The 27711-nt window shown below is 45.4% G+C and overlaps 1 protein-coding gene across 3 annotated transcripts in view; it reads left to right on the forward strand.

Annotated features, from left to right (window-relative positions):
- Window positions 1–2705: 2705 nt before the first annotated feature.
- Window positions 2706–27711, forward strand: part of EDEM2 (ER degradation enhancing alpha-mannosidase like protein 2) — a 41107-nt gene continuing 16101 nt past the window's right edge. The window contains exons 1-6 of one of the 3 annotated variants that reach the window (XM_073559417.1): window positions 2706–2829; window positions 9255–9365; window positions 12451–12490; window positions 15139–15244; window positions 21327–21452; window positions 23700–23911. In XM_073559417.1, coding sequence (XP_073415518.1) covers window positions 2747–2829; window positions 9255–9365; window positions 12451–12490; window positions 15139–15244; window positions 21327–21452; window positions 23700–23911 — 678 coding nt within the window. In that variant the 5' untranslated portion in view covers window positions 2706–2746. Of the gene's footprint in view, window positions 2830–2849; window positions 3048–3070; window positions 3201–9254; window positions 9366–12450; window positions 12491–15138; window positions 15245–21326; window positions 21453–23699; window positions 23912–27711 lie in introns of those variants that run through there. The other 2 variants (XM_073559416.1, XM_073559418.1) reach the window with 2 other exon arrangements.

Consider the following 27711-nt stretch of genomic DNA (forward strand, 5'->3'; position numbering starts at 1 on the left):
TATTACTTGTACCTGTCATATTGTGTATCTGCACAGAATAGCTGTCCATTGTGTATATTTCTGGCGATTATATTTGATTTGCTTGCTGAATTTTTCACCAGTTTTCCCCTCCGCAGGCTCGATTTCTACTTTTCAGTTGTCTCTCAGCTGGTGGGTGGAGACTAGTGGTGTACTGCCAATAGCCGCAGACTGCGTGACTGATTGCAGGGAAGTACTCGCCAGTCTTACATTTGCAACTGTGTCTGCATTTCACTGGAAGCAGAGACAGTCGTCAGCAATGATGGAACAGGGAGCTTTCAGCTTCCTAGTCTCCTTGTGCGTCTGAGCTTAGCGGCGGCAATTACCTCACTTCATTATGCTCCTTCTGTGGAGCTTCAGAACACTCACTGCAGAGCCCTGGCTGAGCTAAGTTGTTTATATATATATATATATATATATATATTAAAACAATTAGTACAATGACTGGGCTATACATTCAGGGATGTGGGGCCATTTTAACATATGGGCATTTTTCCAAGCGAATTGAGCAAGACTAGGTACGACTAGCCGTAATGTGGCCGGAAGTATACAAATCGCATACTTGCAGACTCATGACTGCCTGATCTCGACATTGTGCAGTGTGCATGCCGGAAGGATTCGATCGTGTGTAGTCACATGCTGACTGCAGACTTTTAGCAAAAGACTAGACAATCCCTTTTTAAAAGAATGCAGGTTAGTGGAGTTCCTCCGCTAAAAATCCCATTTTCGTAGACAGAGGGGATAGCTGGTGAGTTAGGCTAGGGTCTGACATGGTGTAATTCCTGAATATCTAGTACAACGGAAACAAAGTGGGATTTGCAAATACCCCATGCACAAAACGTGAAAGAGAAGCACCGATTTTTAGTGCCTCCAGCAAAGTTTTTACGTATCCATGCTTTTATAATGTGGATTTGAAGCAAAATCCGTAGGTAACATGCAGTTGTTTCCTATGGATTTTAGTAGTGATGAGTGAGTATACTCGTTGCTCGAGTTCTCCCAAGCATGCCCAGGCATCCTCCCGAGTATTTTGGTGTGCTCGGAGACTTAGTCTAGCATGCCAAAATACTCGAAGATCACCTGAGCAACGAGTATACTCGCTCATCTGCTGACATTGCTTATGTCTGCTGTGCCGCAGGACATTCTGGGATTACTGGTGCTAATACTCTGGGAAGGGGATTGTGGGGAATGAAGTGGTAATGCAAATTCTGCATAGTTTTTAGGGGGTTTGTTTTTAAGACATTCAATATGTGGTAAAATATGACGTGGTAAAATATGACCTGGCAGCATAATTCATCAGGTCAGTATAATTGCAGCAATACCAAAATTATTATTTTTTATTTTTTAAGTTGTTTAAAATGGAATCTGTCAGCAGGCTTTCACCCCAAAACGATTTATCTGCGCATGTAGGTCTTTCAAAGGCAAGTCCAGCAATCCCTCCACATGGCCAGTCCATTACTAAGAAGTTAACACTTGAATTGATATGTAAATGAGGCTGAAGTAATATTGTAGATCTGAAGCCTCTGTCACTCCAGCTCTATTCCTGGCCCAACGCTGCAGCCTCCTACATGACTGATGTGATTCCTTTGCCTGAAGTCACAGCATAAAGGCTGTCAGTCAAGTAAGTGACGACAACGCTGAGCAGGGTAAAGACCTGGAGTGACAGAGGCGTCAGATCTACAGCCTTATTTACATATCAGTTTAAACTCTGATTTCTCAGTGACAGAAGAACTGACGGGTCATGTAAAGGTTTTGTTGGACTTGTCTTTGAAAGATCTACATGTGCATATAAATAATCTGGAGGGTGAAATCCTGCTGGCAGATTGCTTTAAAAAATGAAAAGCATTAAGTTGCCATTTCATGTGGGTTTTTCTTCCATTGATAGCGTTGTATAAGGACTTGTTTTTTTTCATGTGGTGAGTTATAGTTTTTAAAAGGAACCTGTCATGTAAAATAAAGCTATTACCCTGCAGCTATAGGGTTAATGTGCAGGTTAGTAGCGTTCTGACACTGTAAATTAACGTTATTCCTCGCGGCAATGTTCGGCGTTCAGTCACCGCTCTATGGAGAGAGGCAGCTGTAATCCCGGCACTGACTGACAGCAGCTCAGCATTAGGGCCGGCTGTCAGTTACGGCCGCCGCTCACTATACAGAGCAGCGACTGAAATTGTGCTGGAGATGGCTGAACGCTGCCTGGGGTATAAAGCTCATTTCCTCCTGACAGCGGGGCTCTAGTGTCTGCACATTAACCCCATATCTGCAGGGTAATATCGTTACATTACGTCACCCCCTAAGGTACCATTTTGGGGTGTAGAAAATGTTTAGATTGCATTTTTTTGGGATGCATGGTAACTAAATGTCACCAGCTCAGGCTTTTTTGGTATTAATTATGGTTGATTAATTTTATTTTTTCATACAAATTGGATCACTTGTGTTTTTAGTGCCCCTATTCGCCCTAGCAATGGCAGCAGCTGTTTTCTTGAGGTTATCATTTCTTAGTTGTGGGGGTAGCACGGTGCTGCTGTTACCCCATTATTATCACATTTCTATAACCCATAAAGCCAGAGAAAATGAAACTAAGTGAGGAAACGCCCGTGTGCTCGCTCGGGGGAGCAGGTGCTTCCTGACCTGCAGGTGTACTTACACCACATATAGACCAGCATGACTGATCACGTGGTCTCTACAGCTAAACTTCAGCCAACAATATTCCAGGCCAGGCTACTGGCTACCAATGTACCACGTGACACGGATATCTGCGCGTGACGACGCACCAGAAAGAAAGATGGCTGTGAGTGACCTGTCATCCTTATGTAGGTGAGGCTACATGGACCAATCGCGGTGCAGCCTTCACATTGCCGAACCAGGAAGTGGGCGGAGCCGATGTCATAATGGTTCGAGCAGACATAAGCAGTGGCTTATGATGTAATGATCGGGCTGGTCTATCTTGTGTATGTGGGGGTGCTGGCTGCTGTTCTGCCCGGTCATAATGCCAGACACAGCCCGATCACACAGGAAGATATGGCGGAGTACAGGTAAGAGTCCTGTCAGCTACCTGAAGGGCTGGACGCCAGCGGTCACCTGTTTCTCAGGAGGCTGGAGTGACCAGTGTGAGCTGACGGCTCCGCACAATGCAGACGTGTGCGATTCTGGTGTGTACTGACTGTGGGGCAGATGGCCGTTCAGAGGTGATTATAGGGTTAGCAGTAGTAATGCTTCTTTCTATATGACCTTTACACTTGCGGCTCATTGACTGTTCCCACCATGAGCTCATTACTTCTATAACTTTGTGTAATAACTGTCTGGGACGCCTCCGTGTGACTCCTGGCTTCTGTCTGTATTCTAGCCTGGGACGCCTCCGTGTGACTCCTGGCTTCTGTCTGTATTCTAGCCTGGGACGCCTCCGTGTGACTCCTCGCTTCTGTCTGTATTCTAGCCTGGGACGCCTCCGTGTGACTCCTGGCTTCTGTCTGTATTCTAGCCTGGGACGCCTCCGTGTGACTCCTGGCTTCTGTCTGTATTCTAGCCTGGGACGCCTCCGTGTGACTCCTGGCTTCTGTCTGTATTCTAGCCTGGGACGCCTCCGTGTGACTCCTGGCTTCTGTCTGTATTCTAGCCTGGGACGCCTCCGTGTGACTCCTGGCTTCTGTCTGTATTCTAGCCTGGGACGCCTCCGTGTGACTCCTGGCTTCTGTCTGTATTCTAGCCTGGGACGCCTCCGTGTGACTCCTGGCTTCTGTCTGTATTCTAGCCTGGGACGCCTCCGTGTGACTCCTGGCTTCTGTCTGTATTCTAGCCTGGGACGCCTCCGTGTGACTCCTGGCTTCTGTCTGTATTCTAGCCTGGGACGCCTCCGTGTGACTCCTGGCTTCTGTCTGTATTCTAGCCTGGGACGCCTCCGTGTGACTCCTGGCTTCTGTCTGTATTCTAGCCTGGGACGCCTCCGTGTGACTCCTGGCTTCTGTCTGTATTCTAGCCTGGGACGCCTCCGTGTGACTCCTGGCTTCTGTCTGTATTCTAGTCTGGGACGCCTCCGTGTGACTCCTCGCTTCTGTCTGTATTCTAGCCTGGGACGCCTCCGTGTGACTCCTGGCTTCTGTCTGTATTCTAGTCTGGGACGCCTCCGTGTGACTCCTCGCTTCTGTCTGTATTCTAGCCTGGGACGCCTCCGTGTGACTCCTGGCTTCTGTCTGTATTCTAGTCTGGGACGCCTCCGTGTGACTCCTCGCTTCTGTCTGTATTCTAGTCTGGGACGCCTCCGTGTGACTCCTCGCTTCTGTCTGTATTCTCGCTCGGGACGCCTCCGTGTGACTCCTCGCTTCTGTCTGTATTCTCGCTCGGGACGCCTCCGTGTGACTCCTCGCTTCTGTCTGTATTCTAGCCTGGGACGCCTCCGTGTGACTCCTCGCTTCTGTCTGTATTCTCGCTCGGGACGCCTCCGTGTGACTCCTCGCTTCTGTCTGTATTCTAGCCTGGGACGCCTCTGTGTGACTCCTCGCTTCTGTCTGTATTCTAGCCTGGGACGCCTCTGTGTGACTCCTCGATTCTGTCTGTATTCTAGCCTGGGACGCCTCCGTGTGACTCCTCGCTTCTGTCTGTATTCTAGTCTGGGACGCCTCCGTGTGACTCCTCGCTTCTGTCTGTATTCTAGTCTGGGACGCCTCCGTGTGACTCCTCGCTTCTGTCTGTATTCTCGCTCGGGACGCCTCCGTGTGACTCCTCGCTTCTGTCTGTATTCTCGCTCGGGACGCCTCCGTGTGACTCCTCGCTTCTGTCTGTATTCTAGCCTGGGACGCCTCTGTGTGACTCCTCGCTTCTGTCTGTATTTTAGCCTGGACTCCTCGGTTCTGTCTGTATTCTAGCCTTGGGCGCCTTCGTGAATCTGCAGCGTTTTGCTGTAAATTGCTAATTAGCTGCATTAGAATATTTCATTATTTCTCAGACTTCTTTCTTTTGCTAGCAAAAAATTGTACTTTGATAATCTGTTAGCAGTTTTGACCCGGCAACACCACAGACAGCTGTTATGAGAGGCCTGGAAAGGTATTTTAAGGGAGGTTCTCATCTTCCATTTTTGGTAAAATTGCAAAGCGACTTACTTGTCATTAAATATCCTCTTTGTTTTCAAGAATGGAGGTGATTTCTAATGTTATTTTTTCCAGCCGATTGCCTAGATTACCAGCCAAACATGCACTGTGCTTTCGGATAGTGCTTGTACACGCTCCTCTGAAGTTGCCCACAGCGTAGGAACAAGTGCCAGGGTAACACTACACTTTGCCGGGCTGCTGGCACCGCAGAGATCAGTAGTTTTAGGCTATGTGCACACGTCCGGAATTCCCATGGATTTTATGCGTTTTTTCCGCTGCGAAAACGCGTAAAATAAGCAACCCATTGAGTTCAATGGCATTCCGCACGTGCTGTGCTAATGCTGCGTATTTTTCCGCTGCAGAAACACTTCGCGAAAAAATATGCAGCGGGCTCATTCTGTTTGCGGAATCGTGGGAATTCCACACACATAGGAATGCATGGTTCCGCTTACTTTCCCCATGTGACTATGCCCACCATGCGCAAAGTGGAAAATGTTTGGCTGGTACCCACGGCCTGGAGGAGAGGAGACTGTCTATCTAGTGCTGCAGATGACCTCTTAAGGGTATGCTTACACTAGTGACCCCAACCAGTCTTGCCTTTAAGGCCACATTCATATACTTAGTATTTGGTCCGTATTTTACCTCCAGTATTTGGTCCGTATTTTACCTCCAGTATTTGGTCCGTATTTTACCTCCAGTATTTGGTCCGTATTTTACCTCAGTATGTGTAAGCCAGAACCAGGAGTGGAACAATAAGGGGAAAGTATTATAGAAACACGTCACCACTTCTGTATTTATCACCCACTCCTGGTTTTGGCTTACAAATACTGATGAAAAATACTGAACAGGTGAACGTGGCCTAAGATTCACCTTCAGTTCTGAGAGAGGTTCGCAAGCCACAGCCAGATCCCCCCATTACAGGAATAATGACAGCCAAAGCCTCCCCATAGACATCCCACTGAGGCAGTATACTTACATCCAGGGGTCCCCACCTTACCCCCATTCGGTATTCTCGCATCAATCACTACTGTCACATCCAGCTTCAAGCCCCCGTCTATCTGGCGGAATCATCCTATCTCCACCTTATCATAGTTAAGAAGCTGTATATTGGAGATAGGATGATTTTTTTTTTTTTTTGTTTTTTTTTACTAAATGTGTAGCATTTGTGTTAAAATACTCCCCTACCACCGCTCTCTTTGGTATCTAGCGTCATTCTGCCCACTTATCAGTGATTCCAGAGTATTCGCGACATGCTGCGCTTGGTCTTGTCTGGAAACTGCTTAGGCCTGTTTCACACTTACGTTTTTCCTGTGCGTTGGCAGCCGCTAAAATGGCGGATAACGGATCCGTGAGCGATGAAACACCAACGGGAGCCACCGGACCGTTGGGGCGCCAGGATCCGTCGATCTCGGAATTTTAAAGGAACCGTGGCAGAAAAGAAAAAATGACTACCGGCGATGTCGCGGTGAGTGGAGGCGAGATCTCGGGCGATGTCGCGGTGAGTGGAGGCGAGAGAGAGATATTGGATTTAGGGTTAAACATGTTGGAAAAGAGGAAAATACGGATCCGGACAACAAAAAAAGTTGCATTGTCCGTTCGGTGATTTCAGCGGATGCCAAAATTTTGGCGGATCCGCAGAAATACGGATGCAACGGACGGCCATCAGTCAAAATCCGCCGATAATGAAAGTCAATGGGGAAAAAAACGGATCAACCAAGATAAATGGCGGATCCGTTTTTTTTGGCTGATGGTGACAAACGGATGTGTGAAACAGGCCTTATACAGTGTAAGCCTAATGCGTGTCAGGACAAGACTCCATAGGCTTAAGAGACACACAGTGACCCAGATGGCCTCACTGAGAAGAGGAGAAGACAGCAGTAGGTGAATAATACACACTAAACTACACACATATCTACAGGTTTAGTAAAAAAAAAAAAAAAACTTCATCGGGGTACTTCGTAAATGTATCTCTCTAGCCCGCTGCCAGTATACACATCCACGGATTGTGGGCAATTTGCTGTAGAAACAAACTTCAGTAACAGCTTCATAGCTAGTCTTATTTTGATGCCAATTTCACAGTGGGCTTAAAAAAAAAAATAGATAAAATAGGTGACCTGGCCTCCAGTCACCAGACCTGAACGCAATCGAGATGGTTTGGGGTGAGCTGGACCGCAGAGTGAAGGCAAAAGGGCCAACAAGTGCTAAGCATCTCTGGGAACTCCTTCAAGACTGTTGGAAGACCATTTCCGGTGACTACCTCTTGAAGCTCATCAAGAGAATGCCAAGCGTGTGCAAAGCAGTAATCAAAGCAAAAGGTGGCTACTTTGAAGAACCTAGAATATAAGACATATTTTCAGTTGTTTCACACTTTTTTTGTTAATTATATAATTCCACGTGTGTTAATTCATAGTTTTGATGCCTTCAGAGTGAATCTACAATTTTCATAGTCATGAAAATAAACTCTTTGAATGAGAAGGTGTGTCCAAACTTTTGGTCTGTACTGTATATCTAATATATAAAGCTCAAGTGTATGTATGGATGTATGTGTATGTCCGGGATTGGCATCCGCACCGTCGCAGCTACAGCCACAAAATTTGGCACAGTCACACGTCTGGACCCCGAGAGCGTCATAGGCTATGTTGTGAGGCGAAATTTTAACCCTGCGCGTTCCAATTCACCAAACAATTTTGCCCCTATCTACATAATGGGGAAAAAGTGTGTATCAAGCCCCGCCCCTCATTATGATGTCATAATGGTTGACTGGGATGGAGGATGTGTGATGGGTATATGGGCACTGGACTATGGGATGGAGGATATGTATGACGGGTATATGGGCACGGGACTATGAGATGGCAGATATGTATGATGGGTATATGGGCACGGGACTATGGGATGGCGGATATGTATGATGGGTATATGGGCACAGGACTATGGGATGGCGGATATGTGATGGGTATATGGGCACGGGACTATGGGATGGAGGATGTGTGATGGGTATATGGGCACGGGCCTATGGGATGGCGGATATGTGATGGGTATATGGGCATGGGATTATGGGATGGAGGATGTGTGATGGGTATATGGGCATGGGATTATGGGATGGAGGATGTGTGATGGGTATATGGGCACTCTACTATGGGATGGAGGATATGTATGATGGCTATATATGGGCACGGGACTATGGGATGGAGGATGTGTGATGGATATAGGGGCACTCGACTATGGGATGGAGGATATGTATGAGGGGTATATGGGCACTGGACTATGGGATGGCGGATATGTATGATGGGTATATGGGCACAGGACTATGGGATGGCGGATATGTGATGGGTATATGGGCACGGGAGTATGGGATGGAGGATGATGGGTATATGGGCACGGGCCTATGGGATGGCGAATATGTGATGGGTATATGGGCACGGCACTATGGGATGGAGGATGTGTGATGGGTATATGGGCATGGGATTATGGGATGGAGGATGTGTGATGGGTATATGGGCACTCGACTATGGGATGGAGGATATGTATGATGGCTATATATGGGCACGGGACTATGGGATGGAGGATGTGTGATGGGTATAGGGGCACTCGACTATGGGATGGAGGATATGTATGATGGGTATATGGGCACTCTACTATGGGATGGAGGATATGTATGATGGCTATATATGGGCACACGACTATGGGATGGAGGATGTGTGATGGGTATATGGGCACTCGACTATGGGATGGAGGATAATAATAATTTGCTATAACTAAACACAGTTGGTTACTATGCCCGGGCAGCGCCGGGCTCTTCAGCTAGTAATATATATATATCTCGTTGTGTTTTTTTTTTTGTTTTTTTTTTTAAAGATGCAACATGATTGCTAAGTGTTACTATACCCATACAGTGCGACCACCTTACGTCTCCTCTTCCTGGACATATCTTTGGGTAGTGGTTCAAAAGAATTACGGTACCTGTACTCTTCTTTTTCGGCTTTAAGCAGCACATTAGCCTTTAATGTCTCTAAAATACCATTTTCCAAATCCTGTATCTGTTAACATTGGCTTTATTTTTGTGTATAAAATAGCGCGAGCCGCTGATTGTACGTACGTATGAATAGTGTGATGACGAGCTGCAGTCAGTGCCCATTTACTGTGGACCTTTCTGTCTAGGAATAGGGTGAAGGCTATGTTTTATCATGCCTACAACAACTACCTGGACAACGCATTCCCATACGATGAGCTGAGACCACTGACGTGTGACGGACAGGACACGTGGGGGAGGTGAGGTAGTGACTCTCATCCAAGAAGATGTTTGTTTATTTGGTTTTTTTTTAATGATTTTCTACTATCAGAACAATGTATGTAGTGGTAAGAATGTATTGCGCTTTTGATTCAATCATCAGTTTAGGACTAGTAACATGTTTTTATGTAGGGTTGTAATTAGCATCCGTAATAAATACATTAGTGGATAATTAAACTCTCTAAATGCTTTTATATGCAGCGTGTGTGTATGTATGTACAGTTGTGGCCAAAAGTATTGACACCACTGCAATTCTGTCAGATAATACTCAGTTTCTTCCTGAAAATGATTGCAAACACAAATTCTTTGGTATTATTATCTTCATTTAATTTGTCTTAAATGAAAAAGCACAAAAGAGAATGAAGCAAAAAGCAAAACATTGATCATTTCACACAAAACTCCAAAAATGGGCCAGACAAAAGTATTGGCACCCTCAGCCTAATACTTGGTTGCACAACCTTTAGCCAAAATAACTGCGACCAACCGCTTCCGGTAACCATCAATGAGTTTCTTACAATGCTCTGCTGTAATTTTAGACCATTCTTCTTTGGCAAACTGCTCCAGGTCCCTGATATTTGAAGGATGCCTTCTCCAAACTGCCATTTTTAGATCTCTCCACAGGTGTTCTATGGGATTCAGGTCTGGACTCATTGCTGGCCACCTTAGAAGTCTCCAGTGCTTTCTCTCAAACCATTTTCTAGTGCTTTTTGAAGTGTGTTTTGGGTCATTGTACTGCTGGAAGACCCATGACCTCTGAGGGAGACCCAGCTTTCTCACACTGGGCCCTACATTATGCTGAAAAATTTGTTGGTAGCCTTCAGACTTCATAAGCCATGCACAAGCAGTCCAGTGCCAGAGGCAGCAAAGCAACCCCAAAACATCAGGGAACCTCCGCCATGTTTGACTGTAGGGACCGTGTTCTTTTCTTTGAATGCCTCTTTTTTTTTTTTTTCTCCTGTAAACTCTTTGTTGATACCTTTGCCCAAAAAGCTCTACTTTTATCTCATCTGACCAGAGAACATTCTTCCAAAACGTTTTAGGCTTTTTCAGGTAAGTTTTGGCAAACTCCAGCCTGGCTTTTTTATGTCTCGGGGTAAGAAGTGGGGTCTTCCTGGGTCTCCTACCATACAGTCCCTTTTCATTCAGACGCCGACGTATAGTACGGGTTGACACTGTTGTACCCTCGGACTGCAGGGCAGCTTGAACTTGTTGGATGTTAGTCGAGGTTCTTTATCCAACATCCGCACAATCTTGCGTTGAAATCTCTTGTCAATTTTTCTTTTCCGTCCACATCTAGGGAGGTTAGCCACAGTGCCATGGGCTTTAAACTTCTTGATGACACTGTGCACGGTACACACAGGAACATTCTGGTCTTTGGAGATGGACTTGTAGCCTTGAGATTGCTCATGCTTCCTCACAATTTGGTTTCTCAAGTCCTCAGACAGTTCTTTGGTCTTCTTTCATTTCTCCATGCTCAATGTGGCGGACACAGGACAGAGGTTGAGTCAACTTTAATCCATGTCAACTGGCTGCAAGTGTGATTTAGTTATTGCCAACACCTGTTAGGTGCCACAGGTAAGTTACAGGTGCTGTTAATTACACAAATTAGAGAAGCATCACATGATTTTTCGAACAGTGCCAATACTTTTGTCCACCCTCTTTTTTATGTTTGGTGTGGAATTATATCCAATTTGGCTTTAGGACAATTCTTTTTGTGTTTTTTCATTTAAGACAAATTAAATGAAGATAATAACAAAGAAGTTGTGTTTGCAATCATTTTCAGGAAGAAACTTGAGTATCATCTGACAGAATTGCAGGGGTGTCAATACTTTGGGCCACAACTGTGTATGTGTGTGTATATGCATGTATGTGTATATATTTATATATAATATATACTGTATATAAAGTGTGTGTGTGCAATTAATTTTATTTTTTTTTTAATATCTTGTTTTGCATAGGAAGATTGACCCCCTAAAAACTTCACTTGTTATGACCTAATAACTGGCACCGTCTGATGCTCTTGGCACCAATACTACTATACAATGTACATCACCAACGTCCCTTTATATATAATAAACTGTGCAATGTTCGATCTTTGGGTTGTTTTATGTTCACATGAACAGAAAGCCAAAGATAAAGTATGAGAAATTTCGGAGTTAATTGATGGTTGATTCTCTTGCATTAATAATGAGCAGCATTTGGCCTCCTTACACATTAGATATTGCAGCCTATTGTGTATATGGCAGTGTGTTTGTCCCGCCATTCTTTGCGAAAGCAAACATCGGACATGTTAAAGGGAACCTGTCATCTGATTCATGCTGCCCAAATGCCAAGCACAATGAATCCAAGCCTGGGTGCATGATCCCAGCCAGTGTGATACATATGATCTCACAATCCCGACCGGGATTATAGCCAGATACGACGCTAGGCTGACTCCTGCCACCTCTTCCCAGCGCCACTCCAAGTGATTGACATAGAGCGAGACCTGTAAATCACCTGCAGCAGTGCTGGGTGAAGCCAGGAGGGGGCAGCGCTGGGCTATTCTTGTCTGGCCACCGAAGCATTTCAGTGCACAATATACCTGGCTGCGATCGTGCTCCCTGGACCTGAATCATGGCTCCTGCAGTTCGGGCAGCATGAATCAGATGGCAAGTTACCTTTACGGTAGGTGGCACTTTGTGTCTGTTAGCTTATGCCACACTCGTATGTTAATAAGCATGCGTGCTCAGACATGGGGGCTGAGGAACATCCCCATCTAACGCTGGGGTTAACATCAGGTTTGTTTTCCAGGCTTAGTATTTTCCCCTGGAAAGTTCCCAGCATAGACACTAAACTTGTCCATAAAATTACAATAGCAAGTTGGATGTCAAGAGCCATTTTGATATATGCAAGTATCTAGGAGATTGACACAGACAGCGCCCCTGTAGCTGATACGTGTGTATTAATTCTGCTAGTATAACACAAAATGTTATTGCCCAAAGCCATACATCATACACGAGGGCTGAATAACGCCATATAGGTCTCTGAGTAAGTTGTAAACTCACTGTTTTTCTGTTTTTATTTCAGCTTTTCTTTGACTTTAATTGATGCCCTGGACACATTGTTGGTGGGTATTTACCTGTGGAGCTGTTATTAGCTCAACCTCTATTATGGCACATACTGATGTAATACATATTGACATTCCCATTGCAACACAGCTACCGATGTGATCTGCTCAGAGAGTCCTCTACACTGGATCATGGCTGAGTGTAGGATCTAGCGCTGTACAGGCTTCAGCCTCTAGTTGGCAGAATACACATTCAACTCAGCCATGCGTGAACATACAGTGGGTATGGAAAGTATTCAGACCCCTTCACAGTTTTCACTCTTTATTTCATTGCAGCCATTTGTTAAATTCAAAAGTTCATTTTTTTCTCATTAATGTACACTCTGCACCCCATCTTGACTGAAAAAAAACAAATGTAGAAATTTTTGCAATGTGTTTTCAAAGTCTATGACTTCTTCAGGAAAACTACCACAGAGACATGTCTCTTTGGTAATATTCCTGAAGAAGACTTTGAAACGTGTTGAATAAACCACCAGAGTGTATTATAACTATATCTGGATTCGTTTGTCACAGCAGCGCGTTTATTATATCACGATGGAGCAATGGAGACTCCTAGTTTTTTTTGTTTTTGTTTTGTTTTTTTTTGTTTGTTTGTTTGTTTGTTTTTGTTTTTTTTTGCACAAACAAGGATATCACCATGATGCAAAATGCCCTAGGTGTGGGATTGATGAGACACATTTTTTGTAGGAATGAAGACACAGGCTAATTTTGGAATGAGATCATCTTGATAAAAAAACGGTGTATGGAGTGAAATAGTTAACAGATCCCAGTATATGTATATTGGGATTATTTGACGATGGACTGGATTCCTGACTTGCCCCTATTCATAGGTATCTCGCGTATCTTATTTCAAGCACGTAAACTTCCTGCACTTCATTGGTTAGACACACAACCTCCAACTATTGGAGAACTGCAACGCAGGAGGAATAATATAATCTTATTGGAGACAGGAGACTATCAATAATGTAACTCTGTTGGCAAATTTCAAAAAATATGGAGTCCTTGGTTGGATACTCTAGGGCGGCCCACAAATCTTCTAATTACAGAGAGAATATTTTTAATCTTTCCCTTAATTGTTAGACCTCTTTTTTCCTTCTCCCCACTTCTATGAATTTTATGCTCCTTTAATCTAGAACTGCTCTGAAAATGAAATGGTCCTCTCTGGAATGTCGGGATTTGGGTTTAGAGTGGGATAGGAAGCTAAAGTTAAGGTACTTTGTTTTATACTATGGAATTATGTCATTCATGTTATTTGAAAAATGGAAATTCTCTATTTGGAGTTTTTCAATAAAAATAATTTGATTTAAAGGGAATCTGTCACCTGTTTTGGCCGCTATAAGATTCTGCCACTGCCTTTCTGGGCTTATCTACAGCATTCTATAATGCTGTAGATAAGCCACCGATCCAACCTGAAAGATAAGAAAAATAAGTTTTATTATACTCACCCGGGGAGGGGCGGTCCGGTCTGATGGGTGTCGCAGGTCCGGCACCTCCCATCTTCTAGCGATGACCTCCTCTTTCTTACTTCTGTTGCGGCTCCTGCGCAGGCGTTCTTTATCTGCCCTGTTGAGGGCAGAGCAGAGTACTGCAGTGTGCACAGGCGCCGGTCAGAGGTCCAGGGCCTGCGCACTGCAGTACTTTACTCTGCCCTCATCAGAGCAGATATAGTACGCCTGCGCAGGAGCCGCGACAGAAGTAAGAAAGAGGAGGTCATCGCTAGAAGATGGGAGGTGCCGGACGGGATCACGACACCCATCGGCCTGGACCGGACCCCGGGGTGAGTATAATCTAACTTGTTTTTGTTATCTTTTAGGTTACATCGAGGGCTTATCTACAGCATTACAGAATGCTGTCGATAAGCCCCTGATGGCGGTGGCCGCATCTCATAGGCCAAAAATTAGGTGACAGATTCCCTTTAAAGAAGTTACAGGTCTGTGAGAGCCAGAAATCTTGCATGTTTTTAGGTGACCAAATACTTATTTTCCACCATAATTTGCAAAATAAATCTTACCACATCAGACAAGGTGATTTTCTGGATTTGTTTTCTCATTTTGATTCTCATGGTTGTGGTCTACCTATGATGTCAATTACAGGCCTCTCTCATCTTTATAAGTGGGACAACTTGCACAATTGGTGACTGACTAAATACTTTTTTCCCCACTGTATATATGATAGTAATTAAACCCTTTGTATGACCTGTAGAAGCAATAACATCTATTAGGGGATGATGTATGCCAAGATCCATCAGACCCGACTCTGCAGGGAGAGCAGCTCAGATTTGTAGGCATTGGTAAAAAGTTCTGCGCAATATATTGAATTCCTCATGGAATTGTTGAAACTTTTTAAGGATAGAGTTTGTAAATAATTGTTCTATGCATCAGATCCCTTTATGCTCCCAGACAGAAAAACCCTTTAAGTTTGATACTTCACCCAAATTGGGATTATGCCATAGTGGCAGCTAAATTAGTAATGGTGAATCTTGGGTCAGTAATGCTTCTCACCCGGGCGGTGCAATGTATTGTTTGTTGCTGCTGCACATCCACTGCTGCCTTTTCAGAAATTATTATGAGCAATATTTGTCAATCTGTTACAAATTCTCATCTTACAGATCGGTATGAGAGTGTGTTTTTCTGATTTTGACGTTACAGATTATTGGGAATAGCTCGGAGTTCCAGAGAGTAGTGACTGTCCTACAGGACACTGTGGATTTTGATATTGACGTCAACGCTTCCGTGTTTGAGACCAACATCCGAGGTTCAATTTTTGTTTTTTCATTTGTTTTATCCCAACTATTATCTTTTTACTTTTCAATTGATTTTTTTTTTTTTTGCAAGAATTACACCTGATTTATTGAAATGTGCAGTCCCTATCACTAATTCAGTCATTATAGCATTATCTACAAGAACCCTGACACCCATTATAAAGCTGAGATGAATATCCAGCAGAGATGTTGTCACTGGATGACCAGTGATCTATTGCCTAAAGTTATCTTTTATGCTTCTCTTTGCTACACAGATAAATATAATTATGTGTAATTTATTCGGACTCCCATGACAGCACCACGAGAGAGGGGATCCGCCCTTCAGGAACAGGAAACCTACAGATACAAAAGGGCGGCACCTCTCCCACGCATCAGTTGGTTTCCTGTTCCTGAGGGGACGGGATCCTACAGACAGAATGGATCCCAGGCCGTCCGGCCGGTGCAGGTAGCGGGGGGGGGGTCTCCTACCTCGGCCTGGTGCGGAGCTCCTGGAGGACGCCACGGCGGCCCTGGATGGGCGGCTCGGCAGTGGCGTGTGCAGCAGGGAGTGGCGTCCGGAGGATGTCCGCCTCCATAGGAAAGCCGCCGGTGAGTATGCCCCCCGGGGGTCTCCCGGCGGCGCGGTTGCGGTGGTCAGGGGGGCCGGTGCGGCTGCAGGGATGCTGAGGACCGGGGAGCGCTGCATATTGGAACGCCCGGGCGTCCCGCGTGACTCCTGGTCACGTCGGAGTCGTGGTGACGTCAGGGCGGAGCCTGTGGGCGCTTCTGGGTCAGCAGCGCCACTGCGCAGGCGCGAGGACCCAAGATGGCAGCGCCCATCGGGGAGGCGCCGGTCCACCAGCCAGTAGCGGCGTCAGCTGGGGAGGGGGGCCCTTTTAGGGGGGGGAAGGGCGCGGCAGGAGGAAATCTACTGTCCGGAGGAGGGGTATATAGGCAGGACCCTAGATGGGTGCCATGCCTTGGCCACAGTATTGCACGCAGTAATGGAGAGCAATCAGGAGCAGCAGCAGCAATGGTGGCAGCAGCGACAATCTTCTCTGCCCCCCTGGAGGACCTTCGGCAGGTCAAACAAAAGAGAGAGTCCCGTGACAGTATGGAGCGTGCGGGACGAAGTGACCAATCCAGTCATAAAGGCTCCTCTAGTTGAACAGGAGCATCGGCTGAGAAAAATCCCCCTCATTCTCCGGTACTTAATTGTGGCACTGGTAAATGATCTACGTGAATGTTCACTCAGTGACGGGGCCTTCCTCTGTTTTATTTTAGGGGAAGAAAGCCACAAGTAAAACCAAACACAGAGAATGCGCACTTTGTGCATGCCCGTTACAGGACTCGTGCCCCAAAAGGTTGTGTCCCCCCTGTATCCAGCAGACAGTGGCGGAAGAATCGCCCGTCGTAGCTGCAAGCTTAAAGGACATAGTCAGGGCAGAGATGAGGGAAACCCTGAAATCCCTGTCCCAACCAGAGAGCTTAAGGGGTGGGGACCCTGTGGAGTCTGATTCCTCGGTAGAATGGAGGAGAAGTAAGGACTCCCATGTTTCATCCCCCTCATCCTCCTCAGAGGAAGAAGATTCTGGTCGGTTTTGTCTGCCACTTGACCGGGTGGACAAGCTGGTAAAAGCGGTGAGAGGGACAATGGAGGTGGAGGACCCTAAGCCTCAGTTATCCATGCAGGATGTCATGTTCGGTGGACTGGAGCAGAGGAAGCGAAGGGTCTTCCCCCTTGAACGAAAAAATTCAAGATCTAATCCGCAGAGAGTGGAAGAAACCAGATAAGAGAGGTTCGCTGCCACCAGCCCTCAAGCGTAGATACCCCTTCGATGATCTGACGGTGGACACTTGGGACAAGGCCCCCAAATTAGATGCGGCAATCGCAAAGGCATCAAAAAGATCCTCGCTACCCTTTGAGGACATGGGGTCCCTTAAAGATCCTTTAGATAGGAAGGCAGATACCTTCCTTAAAAGTACCTGGGAGATGGCAGCCCTTTCCTTAAGACCAGCAGTAGCCTCAACATGTACGGCCAGTTCTATGATGATCTGGTTGGACCAGTTGGAGTCGCAGTTAAAACAGGGAACGTCTAGACAGACAATTCTTGGGGCCCTACCAGTAATCCAGGAAGCCGCAGCCTTCCTAGCGGACGCCTCTGCTGATGCGAGGAGAATGGCCGCCAGGGCAGCAGGACTTTTAATGCGGCTCGTAGAGCCCTGTGGCTAAAGTGCTGGCAGGGAGACATTCAATCCAGAGCAAAACTGTGTACTATCCCGTGTGAGGGGGATATTTGTTCGGAGCAGTCCTGGATGAGCTACTTGAGAAAGCCGGGCACGATAAGAAAAATTTCCCGAATCTTTGGTCCGCATCCTACCGACGTCCATTCAATAGGAGATTCGGTCAGGGGAGAAGGCGCAATCCTTCACCTAAGGGCTCATACTCACTTGCAAGAGACTCTCACGATTCTCGTGCAAGTCTCTTGCATGAAAACCTGGCACTGCTGCTGGCACTGGGACCGGAGCGTGCAGCTTCATGTATTTCTATGCAGCCGCACGCTCCGGTCCAAGTGCCGATTGCAGTGCCAGGTTTTCATGCGAGAGACACGCACGAGAATCGTGCGAGTCTCTCACAAGTGAGTATGAGCCCTAATAGTGACCGTCCCAGATGAGAGGGTAGAAGAAGAGGTACGGGCTTCATGTTCAGGCGCTCGTCTCGAGAACGAAAGAAACCGAGCCAATGGCTGGCAATTTCCATGAGGGGTAGTCTGTCAGCTTTCCTCCCAGCATGGTTACAGATCACCAATAGTGACTGGGTACGGAACGTAATATCCACTGGGCTCAGGTTGGAGTTCAGTTATGTTCCACGGGATACCTTTAAACCAACTCCCTTAAGATCTTCGCCCCTTGAACAAGCTGCTTTAGAAGCAGAGGTCTTGAGCCTGTGCCTGAAAAACGTCTTGGTAGAGGTTCTGTAACTGGAGAGAGGTAGAGACTTCTACTCTCCCTTATTCCTAATCCAAAAACCGGATAAAACATTTAGGACCATTATTAATTTACGTTTCCTCAATGAGTTTTTGGTTAATCGCACCTTTAAGATGGAATCCATCAGTTCAACAATAAAGATGTTGTTTGAAGGGTGTTTTATGGCAGTCGTGGATTTGAAAGACTCGTACTATCATGTGCCTATCCACGCAGACTTCCAGCAGTTCCTGAGAGTGGCGGTTTCAATAGACGGGATAATCCGTCATTCTCAGTATAAAGCTCTTCCTTTTGGTCTCTCAGCAGTGCCCCGGGTATTTACGAAGATAGTGGGCGAAGTCATGGCTCATTTGCGGGAGGCAGATATCTTGATTGTCCCGTATTTAGACGATTTTTTGATTGTGGGGAATTCGGTGGACCATTGTCTATCCCAGATATAGAAGGCTAAGTCCAGACTAGAGAGCCTCAGGTGGATAAATTACTAGAAATCCCGATTTTTCAGCCCCTAAACGTCCAAAAGTTTCTAGGCTTACTGTTAAATTCAGAAACTCAGCTGTGTCTTTTGCCATCAGATAAATTACAACATATACAACAGCAGGTACTTCGGGCAATTAATAGACCCTCCATGACCCTCAGGCAAGCCATGTCTCTGTTAGGACCTCTAACCTCATGTATCCCAGCAGTCAGGTGGGCACAATTTCACAATAGAACCCTTCAGAGAGACGTCCTAGTTAATAGCAGGGCCTTAGGGGGGGGTCTCTACAGGGTCAGGTATCACTAAGCCCTTTGACTCTTACATCTCTTAGGTGGTGGCTCGATGACAAGAACTTATCCTCAGGGGTGCCCTGGGTGACACAGATAACCCGCATAATAACCACAGATGCTAGCCCTTTGGGTTGGGGGGGCCCATGTGGGGGACATACTGGTACAGGGACACTGGGTCTCCGATGTTGAGGCCTCATCTAACCAGAGGGAGCTGTTGGCGATTGAGTTAGCAGTTAAACTCATTATGTACCTACAGGGTCATCATGTGAGGATCCTCTCGGACAACCGAGTAGCAGTAGCCTATGTCAACCACCGAGGTGGAACACGCTCCGAGGCCCTGATGCGGGTAGTGGAACGTCTCCTTCAGATAGCCGAGGAAAATTTTCAATCTTTAACTGCGCTCCACACCAGGGGGAAAGACAACATGAAGGCAGACTTTCTAAGCCGCAGGGCCCTAAGGCAAGGAGGATGGGCTTTAAACACTGACATTTACAACCTGATTGTCCGCAAGTGGGGTTGGCTGGAGGTAGACCTCTTTGCCACCAAAGAAAACAGGAAAAAACATTCTGCTCTCTGAATCCCAGGGAAAATCCACTGGCAGTGGACGCCCTCCTGATAAAATGGGACTTCTCTCTGGCATATGCCTTTCCACCATTAAACCTCTTACCTCTGGTAGTAAGAAAGATCAGGGAAGATCGAGCAAGGGTCATATTGCCCCCTTCTGGCCCAGAAGGACCTGGTTCGCATGGTTGAGGACCATGTCGGTATGCGATCCCTGGGTAGTACCGAACCTTCCGGATCTCCTCTACCAGGGGCCAGTCAGCCACCCACAGGTAGCGGGACTCCATTTGACGGCGTGGTGTTTGAGAGGACACTATTGAAGGATAGAGGTTTCTCCAAAAATGTAATTGATACCCTCCTGAAAAGCAGAAAACAAACTACCACAAATATCTATCCCAGGACCTGGAGGCTGTTCCTGTCCACCTTTTCAGTTTGTCAAGGATGGAAAACCAACAAAACAGATTCTGGAATTCCTCCAGAGGGGTCTCGAATTGGGTCTCTCCACAAGTACGTTAAAAGTACAGGTTTCAACCTTGGGGGCCCTATTTGCATGTGGAATTGCCAGCGACTATTGGGTGGCGAGATTCATAAAAGCGGCTGCTAGATTGAGACCCATACACAACGATAGATGTATACCTTGGGACTTAAATTTAGTCCTTACAGCCATGACAGAAAAACCATTTGAACCTCTAGATTCGGCTTCACTAAAGGTTATATCACTTAAGACAGCTTTTCTGATAGCGATAACATCAGCACGTAGAATAAGCAATATACAGGCCCTTTCCAGATTGCCCCCTTATACAGAATTCTTACAGGATAGAGTAATCCTAAGGCCGGACCCGGCATACCTTCCCAAAGTAGCATCACACTTTCACAGGACACAAGATAGTTTTGCCGCCTTTTCTCCCTAATCCGACCAATCTTAAGGAACAAAAACTTCAAGCGTTAGATGTTAAGAGATGCCTACTTAAATATTTATCAGCCACGGATCCTTGGAGGAAGGAGAACGCATTATTTCTATCCTTCCAAGGTCCCAGGAAAGGGTGTAGAGTATCAAAACATACGTTAGCAAGGTGGATTAGGGAGGCTATCTCTCTTGCCTACACAGCAGGTGGCGGTCCGGCTCCACAGAATTTGAGGGCGCATTCCACTCGTGCCATGGCGTCATCTTGGGCAGAGAGATCTGGAGTGTCAATTGACCAGATATGTAAGGCGGCCACCTGGTCATCTCCTTCAACCTTTTTTAACCACTATCGGTTAGACATGGGTGCCTCCTCAGATCTCACCTTCGGGCTAAGGGTGCTGCAGGCTGTAGTCCCTCCCTAAATTAGTTTACATCTCTAATTCTCTTGTGGTGCTGTCATGGAAGTCCGAATAAAGTATTAAGTTACGTACCGGTAACGGTATTTTTCGGAAGGCCATGACAGCACCCTTAGTTCCCTCCCTTGTTCACGTATAGGGGTGCACTCCTTTAGAAGATTGTTTCACGATTTTACCTTATGTGGGAGATGGTATAAAAAATTGTAAATAGAATAGATAGGTTGTATATATGCTGTGCCACTAACCATGGTAGCCTCTCAAGCTCTGTAATGCAACTGATATGTGGGAGAGGTGCTGCCCTTTTGTATCTGTAGGTTTCCTGTTCCTGAAGGGCGGATCCCCTCTCTCGTGGTGCTGTCATGGGCTTCCGAAAAATACCTTTACCGGTACGTAACTTAATACTATCACAGCATGTCATGTTTGTGGCGATATTTCATGCTGTAATTGACATTACTTCCATTTCAGTGGTAGGGGGGCTTCTGTCTGCTCACCTCCTGTCGAAGAAGGCTGGCCTTGAGCTGGAACCTGGTTGGCCGTGTTCTGGCCCTTTACTGCGTATGGCAGAAGATGCGGCCAGGAAACTTCTTCCAGGTAGAAAGCTCAAGAAAATAAGTAACACCTTTTGGTAAAAGGATTATTTTCATCAGAACAACCCTGTTATAGAGGGGGGGGTCTTCTCTTCAAATGTTCGCTCCAGCACATGCATTCAAATTATATGTTAAGGGGAGACTGCCCCCACCAAAACAGATATAAAACAATCTATACAGTGATATAGGGGATATAGCCCCTCTAAATATACTAGCTTTGTAATGAGGAGGCTATGGTGGGCTATTGTGCCCCCAGAATTTGCATTTTGGGACCCTATCGTACTTCTGATTGACAGTGTTCACTTGCCCAGAGCAAGCACTACCTGCTCTGCTCCCTAGCTCCTCTCTGCGACCCCTGCTCGCTACATTTTCTCAGTGTAGAGAGAGGCAACTGCAGAGAGGACCCAGGGAAGAGAACGTCGCTGCCCACAACGTGTGCATGTGCAGAGTCAGTCCACACATGCAAATTGTCTCTTTAGAAAGGAAGAGGACTTGAACTCTAGGGCCACCTATTGGAAGTAGCATTCCTAAAAGTCAATATTGACTCTTGCCACTTGACTTAGGATAAAAGCCAAACTAGATTCTCATTTTGTAACTGTGTTTTGGGGTACTGCCCTTCGTCAGTACAGAGTGTGATATATGGTTTGGCTGGGTGAGAGGCGTCTGATCATTATCCAAGCGGTAACCTTTCTCCTTGCAGAGAGTGACATGTCAAGCCTCACATGCCAAGGTGAGGAGACTTTTAAGCCATGAAATTCTTTTCTGGGAAATCTGCAAATTGTCTTGTCTGAGAGGATGAGAACTAGAACTCGAGTGCCACCTATTAGAAGTAGCAATCCTAAAAGTCAATATTGACCCTCTAACGAGCCCTGCAGATACGCAGTCTGAGAGTGGGAAAGCAAATGGTGTGAGTCAGAAGTGGGGGTAAGTCCCCAAAATGTAAATTCAGGGGGCAGAACTGTGCACAGAGCCCTTGGCTATGCCATGAGAGCACTAATAGCGCCCTCATTTGCCTTTGAATTGTAGGTAGTTTACTCAGATATTGTACCATTAAAATGTGCAGTGCTTGTATGATTTTTATGGGGACGAAGTCCCATATATCACTGTACTGATAGTTTAATATACATTTTGGGTGTGACCCACTCCCTTTTAAATAGTTGGTTGATTGATTTGATTGGCCACAATGTAAACCTATATTTTCTCTGCCAGGTAAGACACCTCTTTATATTTAGGCTGAGTTCACACATCATGGTGTTTTCGCGGCGGTTTTAAACGAGCGATTTTGCCGCGAAAACGCAAAAAATAAGCATCCCATGCAATCCTATGGGATTCCGCAATGCTGTGCTAATGCTGCGGTTTCTTCCGCGGCGGAATCGCTTCGCGGTAAAAAACGCAGCATGCTCATTAATTTAGCGGAATCGCGGCGATCCCGCACCCATAGGATTGCATTGTTCCACTTCCCGCATGTGGCCGTGCCCACCATGCGAAAAGTAAGCAGAACATTTGCGGATGGTACCCACGGTCCAGAGGAGAGGAGACTGTCCTCCTGACTGTGGGTACCATATCCCTGTAAAAAATAGAATTTAAAATAAAAATATTGTTGTTCTCACCTTCTGGCGTCCCGCGCAGCCTTCCCGCCTCTCTTCACGCTCCCGGTCCCAGTAATCCTTTGCGAAAGTGACCGCGATGACGTCGAGATCTCGTGGTAGCGCGACATCTCGCGGTCATTCGCGCAAAGGATTACTGGGACCGTGGAGAGAGGCGGGAAGGCTGCGCGGGACGCCGGAAGGTGAGAATAACAATATTTTTTATTTTTTACATTTTATCTTTTACTACTGAGGCTGCAATGTTTGACGAGTGTGACCAACCTGTCAATCAGTTCTCCAAGCGATGCTACAGATCGCTTGGAAAACGCTAGCATTCTACAAGCTAATTACGCTTGCAAATCAATAGTTTTTCCGTGGGAAAATGGCAGGAATTTAAAATGCGATATTTTTTCCCGTTGAATGGAATTCCGGAATTCTCGCGGTAGCTTCCGCGAGAGTTCCGCTATGTGTGCACATAGCCTTAGGATTCATTTTATTCCATATATTTATACAGAAAATCCATATTTATTAAAGAGCATACGTTTCTTCAGCTTACTGACTATATAATAGAATTTCTTTAATGGGAATTCTTAGCGTTATTCATCCCTTCCAATATACATATCTTATGAAATGTCTTTAGATCCCTTTTTTATTTTCCCTTGCAGCTTTTGATACACAGACTGGAATGCCATATGGGACGGTCAACCTCCTGAGAGGTGTTAACCCTACAGAGACTCCAGTGACCTGCACAGCTGGTGTTGGAACTTATATCGTCGAGTTTGCAACACTGAGTCGCTTAACAGGAGATCTAGAATTTGAAAGGGTAGCAAGACAAGCCCTTTATGGATTGTGGGAGAGTCGTTCTGAGATTGGATTGGTAAGGAGAATGAGTAATAAAAAAACATTGACACATTACTAATATCTTGGCTACAGTGTATATTGTAAAACTACAACTTTTAACAAAAATTAGCAGCTAAAGAACAGCAATATACAAATGAAACAAAGGAAATCACAAATCATGTAAAAAAAAAACAAAAAAACAAATCTTGTCAAATCACTAGCTGTTTACCAAAGCATATTCAAGATAGTTATATGATCAATATGGACGTAAACTGCAGACTCTTAACTTTAATTTGAGGGTATCCTCATCCTAATTGGAGTAAGGGTTTAGGAATTACAACTTTAAAAAAGACAGCTACATATTAAAAAGGGACCTGAAGTAATTGAAAAATTATCTGAAAAGCGCTTTATTGGCCTTTGTGGTCTAATCCATTGTTAATCCATCAATTAAGCAAGTATAAGGCCTAGAGCTGATTTCAGGAATGATATTTGCATTTGGAAGTTGTTGCTGTGAACCCACAACATGCAGCCAAAGGAGCCCTCAATGGAAGAAGAAATAGACTAGACTATGATTAGGGAAAAACATCCATCAGAGAGCTAGTAGAAATGTTTGGAGTGGCAAATCAAAAGTCTGATATATTATGCAGAAAAAAAGAGCGCTCAGTTGAGCTTGGGAACTCAAAAAGGCCTGGACATCCATGAAAAACAGTGGTGGATGATCACAGAATGGTTTCCATAGTGAAGAAAAAAGTGTTTATAACATTCACCCAAGTAAAGGACACACTCTCCAGGAAGTAGGTGTTTCAGTATCTAAGTCTGCCATAAAGAGAAGAGCAAATAGAGGGTTCACCACAAGGTGCAAACCATTAATCGGCTTTTAAAATCTAAACGACAGTTTAGACTTTGCCTCAAAAACATGTTAAGAAGCCAGCCCAGTTATTGAAAAGCATTCTTTGGACATATGAAACGAAGATAAATCTGTACCAGAATGATGGGAAGAAGTATGGAGAAGGCTTGGAACAGCTTATCGTCTAAAGCGCACCACCTCCTCTGTAAAACCTGGTGGAGGCAGTGTGATGGCATGGGCATTCATGGCTTCCAGCGGCACTGGGTCACTAGTGTTTATTGATGATGTGATTGAAGACAATTCACAAGATATTTTTGTTCAGCCCTTTTAACTAAACCTGAATGTCTACACTTCAATTGCAAAATAGTGACCTGCAGAGCTGAAATCACAAAGATTCTATCACTGAAGGCTCCTGGGCCGGACGGATTCCCCATTGAACTATACAGGAAACATCGGGATATACTGGCACCACTTCTGCTGAGTGTTTCGGGGGATTTGGGGAGGAGGGTCTTTGCCCAATTCCTTTTACGAGGCAAATAATATTGTACTTGAGAAGGAGGGGAAGGACCCTTTGTAATGTGGATCCTACCGCCCCATATCGTTAGTAAATGTAGACTATAAAATCTTTACTAATGTCCTAGCCACTAGATTGAACTTGATCATATTGGACCCCATACATCCAGACCAGACTGGCTTTATGCCTGGTAACAGTACTTCTATTAATATTAGGCGAGTTCAGTCGGTGGTTCAATATAGTTTTAATACCAGATAAGAATTGGGCATTGGCGGCGCTTGACGCAGCCAAGGCCTTTGACTCTTAGTGGCCTTTCCTGTCTGCATGTTTACAGAGAGATGGTTTCAATGATAAGTTTTTAAAGTAGATTGGCGTACTATATATGAAACCCGGAGCTCATATAATTGTGAATAATTCTATATCTGAATCATTTTTTGTATATAGGGGAACACGTCAAGGGTGTCCCCTCCAATACGCATAAGGTCTTCCCCTGATTATCAGAGGTATAGATATAGCCTGTCGTGTGGACACCATTGGTTTATATTCTGAAGACATTGTGATATTTATGGATGGAGTGAAGGAGACACTGACACAAGTGATTGCCACTATAGATATATTTAGTAAATATTCTGACTTCTTTATAAACTGGGAGAAGTCTGCTCTATTACCCCTCTCCCTTGTTTCCTGTTGTATCTAATTTCAAATATCTAGGCATTAACATATCTAAATGAAGTAAACTTGACCTACAACTTAATATCTACCCACCCAGATATCTACCCACTGCTGGAACTAGTCAAGACTAAATTTGCAGCTTGGAGTAAACTCCCACTATCTGTAGCCGGTTGTATTAATCTGATCAAGATGATATTGCTTCATAAACTTAGCTATTCTCTTCAACACAGTGCTGTGTTGATACCGAAGTCCTTCTTTGCAAATTTAAATTCCCAAACTACATCTTTTACATGGGGGAAAACTAGGCCCAAATGTCAGGCTGTCTACCCTGCAGAGACCTAAACAGGGGGGGTGGGGCGACATTACCGGACTTTTTTATATATTATTTAGCCGGGCATGTTAAAGCACTGAGTAAATGGACGCCTGATAACTATTTACCCAATTCTGAGAGTCATTTACTTCATGCTGCACGGAGTGACTGCCCCCTGGGTTTCCTGGAGTCTGATAAAAATTAGTGTCTCTCGTCTATTGCCCCTACTCCAACTAGCACGATCAGTCTGGAGACAAATTAAGTTATCAGATTTGAGGATTTCCTAGCTGAAATGCCCTTGTGGAACAACAATTATTTCCCGATGCTGTTAAACCACCCGTCTACTGACTTCTGGATTCTATATGATGTCTCCTTGGTGGGCGATTTGTATGATCAAGGGACCTTAATGTCCTTTGAGCAAATAAGCAAATACAGGCTAAATATGGTATCCCAATTTTTCCCTTATCTCCAACTAATATTGGCTTTTCAGTCACATATACGCTATATGGGTGTGGGCTGTGCTATCTAGTCTCTCCCTTTTTGATAGGAATTCTTAACTCACAAGGTCCTCAGGGCCTTATCTCCTCTTTATATACATACATACATGTTATCAGTGGGAACTGAATCTATTAGTTCTATTAGGAGAAAGTGGGAGGTGCTCATCCCTGATGTGCAAGAAGAGGAATGGGACGAGATTCTGGAGTCTCCAATCAGGGTGTCCCCATCTATCAATAATAAAATGACCCAGTTACCGTATTTTTCACTTTATAAGACGCACCAGATTATAAGACGCACCCCCAAATTTGGTGAAGAAAAAGAGAAAAATTTTTTTTATGTTAAATGGAGGTGTCTCATAATGCCAGTGTCCGTCTTTCAAATCATATACCGTATATGTCCCTCATCCTGGTATCTATATAACCCCCATCCTGGCACATTGCCCCCTTGTGCTAGCACTTAGCCCCCCCCATCCTATCCTGGATATGGCCCCCAGGTCACTATATGCCCCTCTGCTGGCACTCACATGGCCCCCCTGCTTACACTCACACAGCCCCCCCCCCGAGTCCCTATATTCCCCCTTGCTGGCATTCACATGGCCCCCATGCCCCTATATTCCCCCCTGCTGGCATTCACACTGTCCACCATCCCTACTTTCCCCCCTGCTGGCACACAAGGCCCCTCGTTCATATTCCCCCCCGCTGGCACACGTTGTAAAATATACACACACCAATCATACTTAACTCCGACACAACTCTTCAAGATGGGTCGATTCCAATCATCAGAATGTCTGCGATGTCACTCGTCGGATGCAGATTTTATACATATGATATAGGTATGCCCTGTTACCCTTCTCTATTGGAAAGAGGTGACATCATTGTTGACATCCCTGGTACAAACTCCTGTTCCTCTTGAACCGCTGGTCTGTTTGCTTGGGGTGTGGGATGAGGAAACTTGGGGGCACTATGTTGGGATTTTCTTACTGGAGACCCTTTCTAT

The sequence above is a fragment of the Dendrobates tinctorius genome, unplaced genomic scaffold (assembly GCF_039654945.1).
Source record: "Dendrobates tinctorius isolate UK_male_01 unplaced genomic scaffold, ASM3965494v1 ptg000270l, whole genome shotgun sequence".
NCBI classification, from domain to species: Eukaryota; Metazoa; Chordata; class Amphibia; order Anura; family Dendrobatidae; genus Dendrobates; species Dendrobates tinctorius.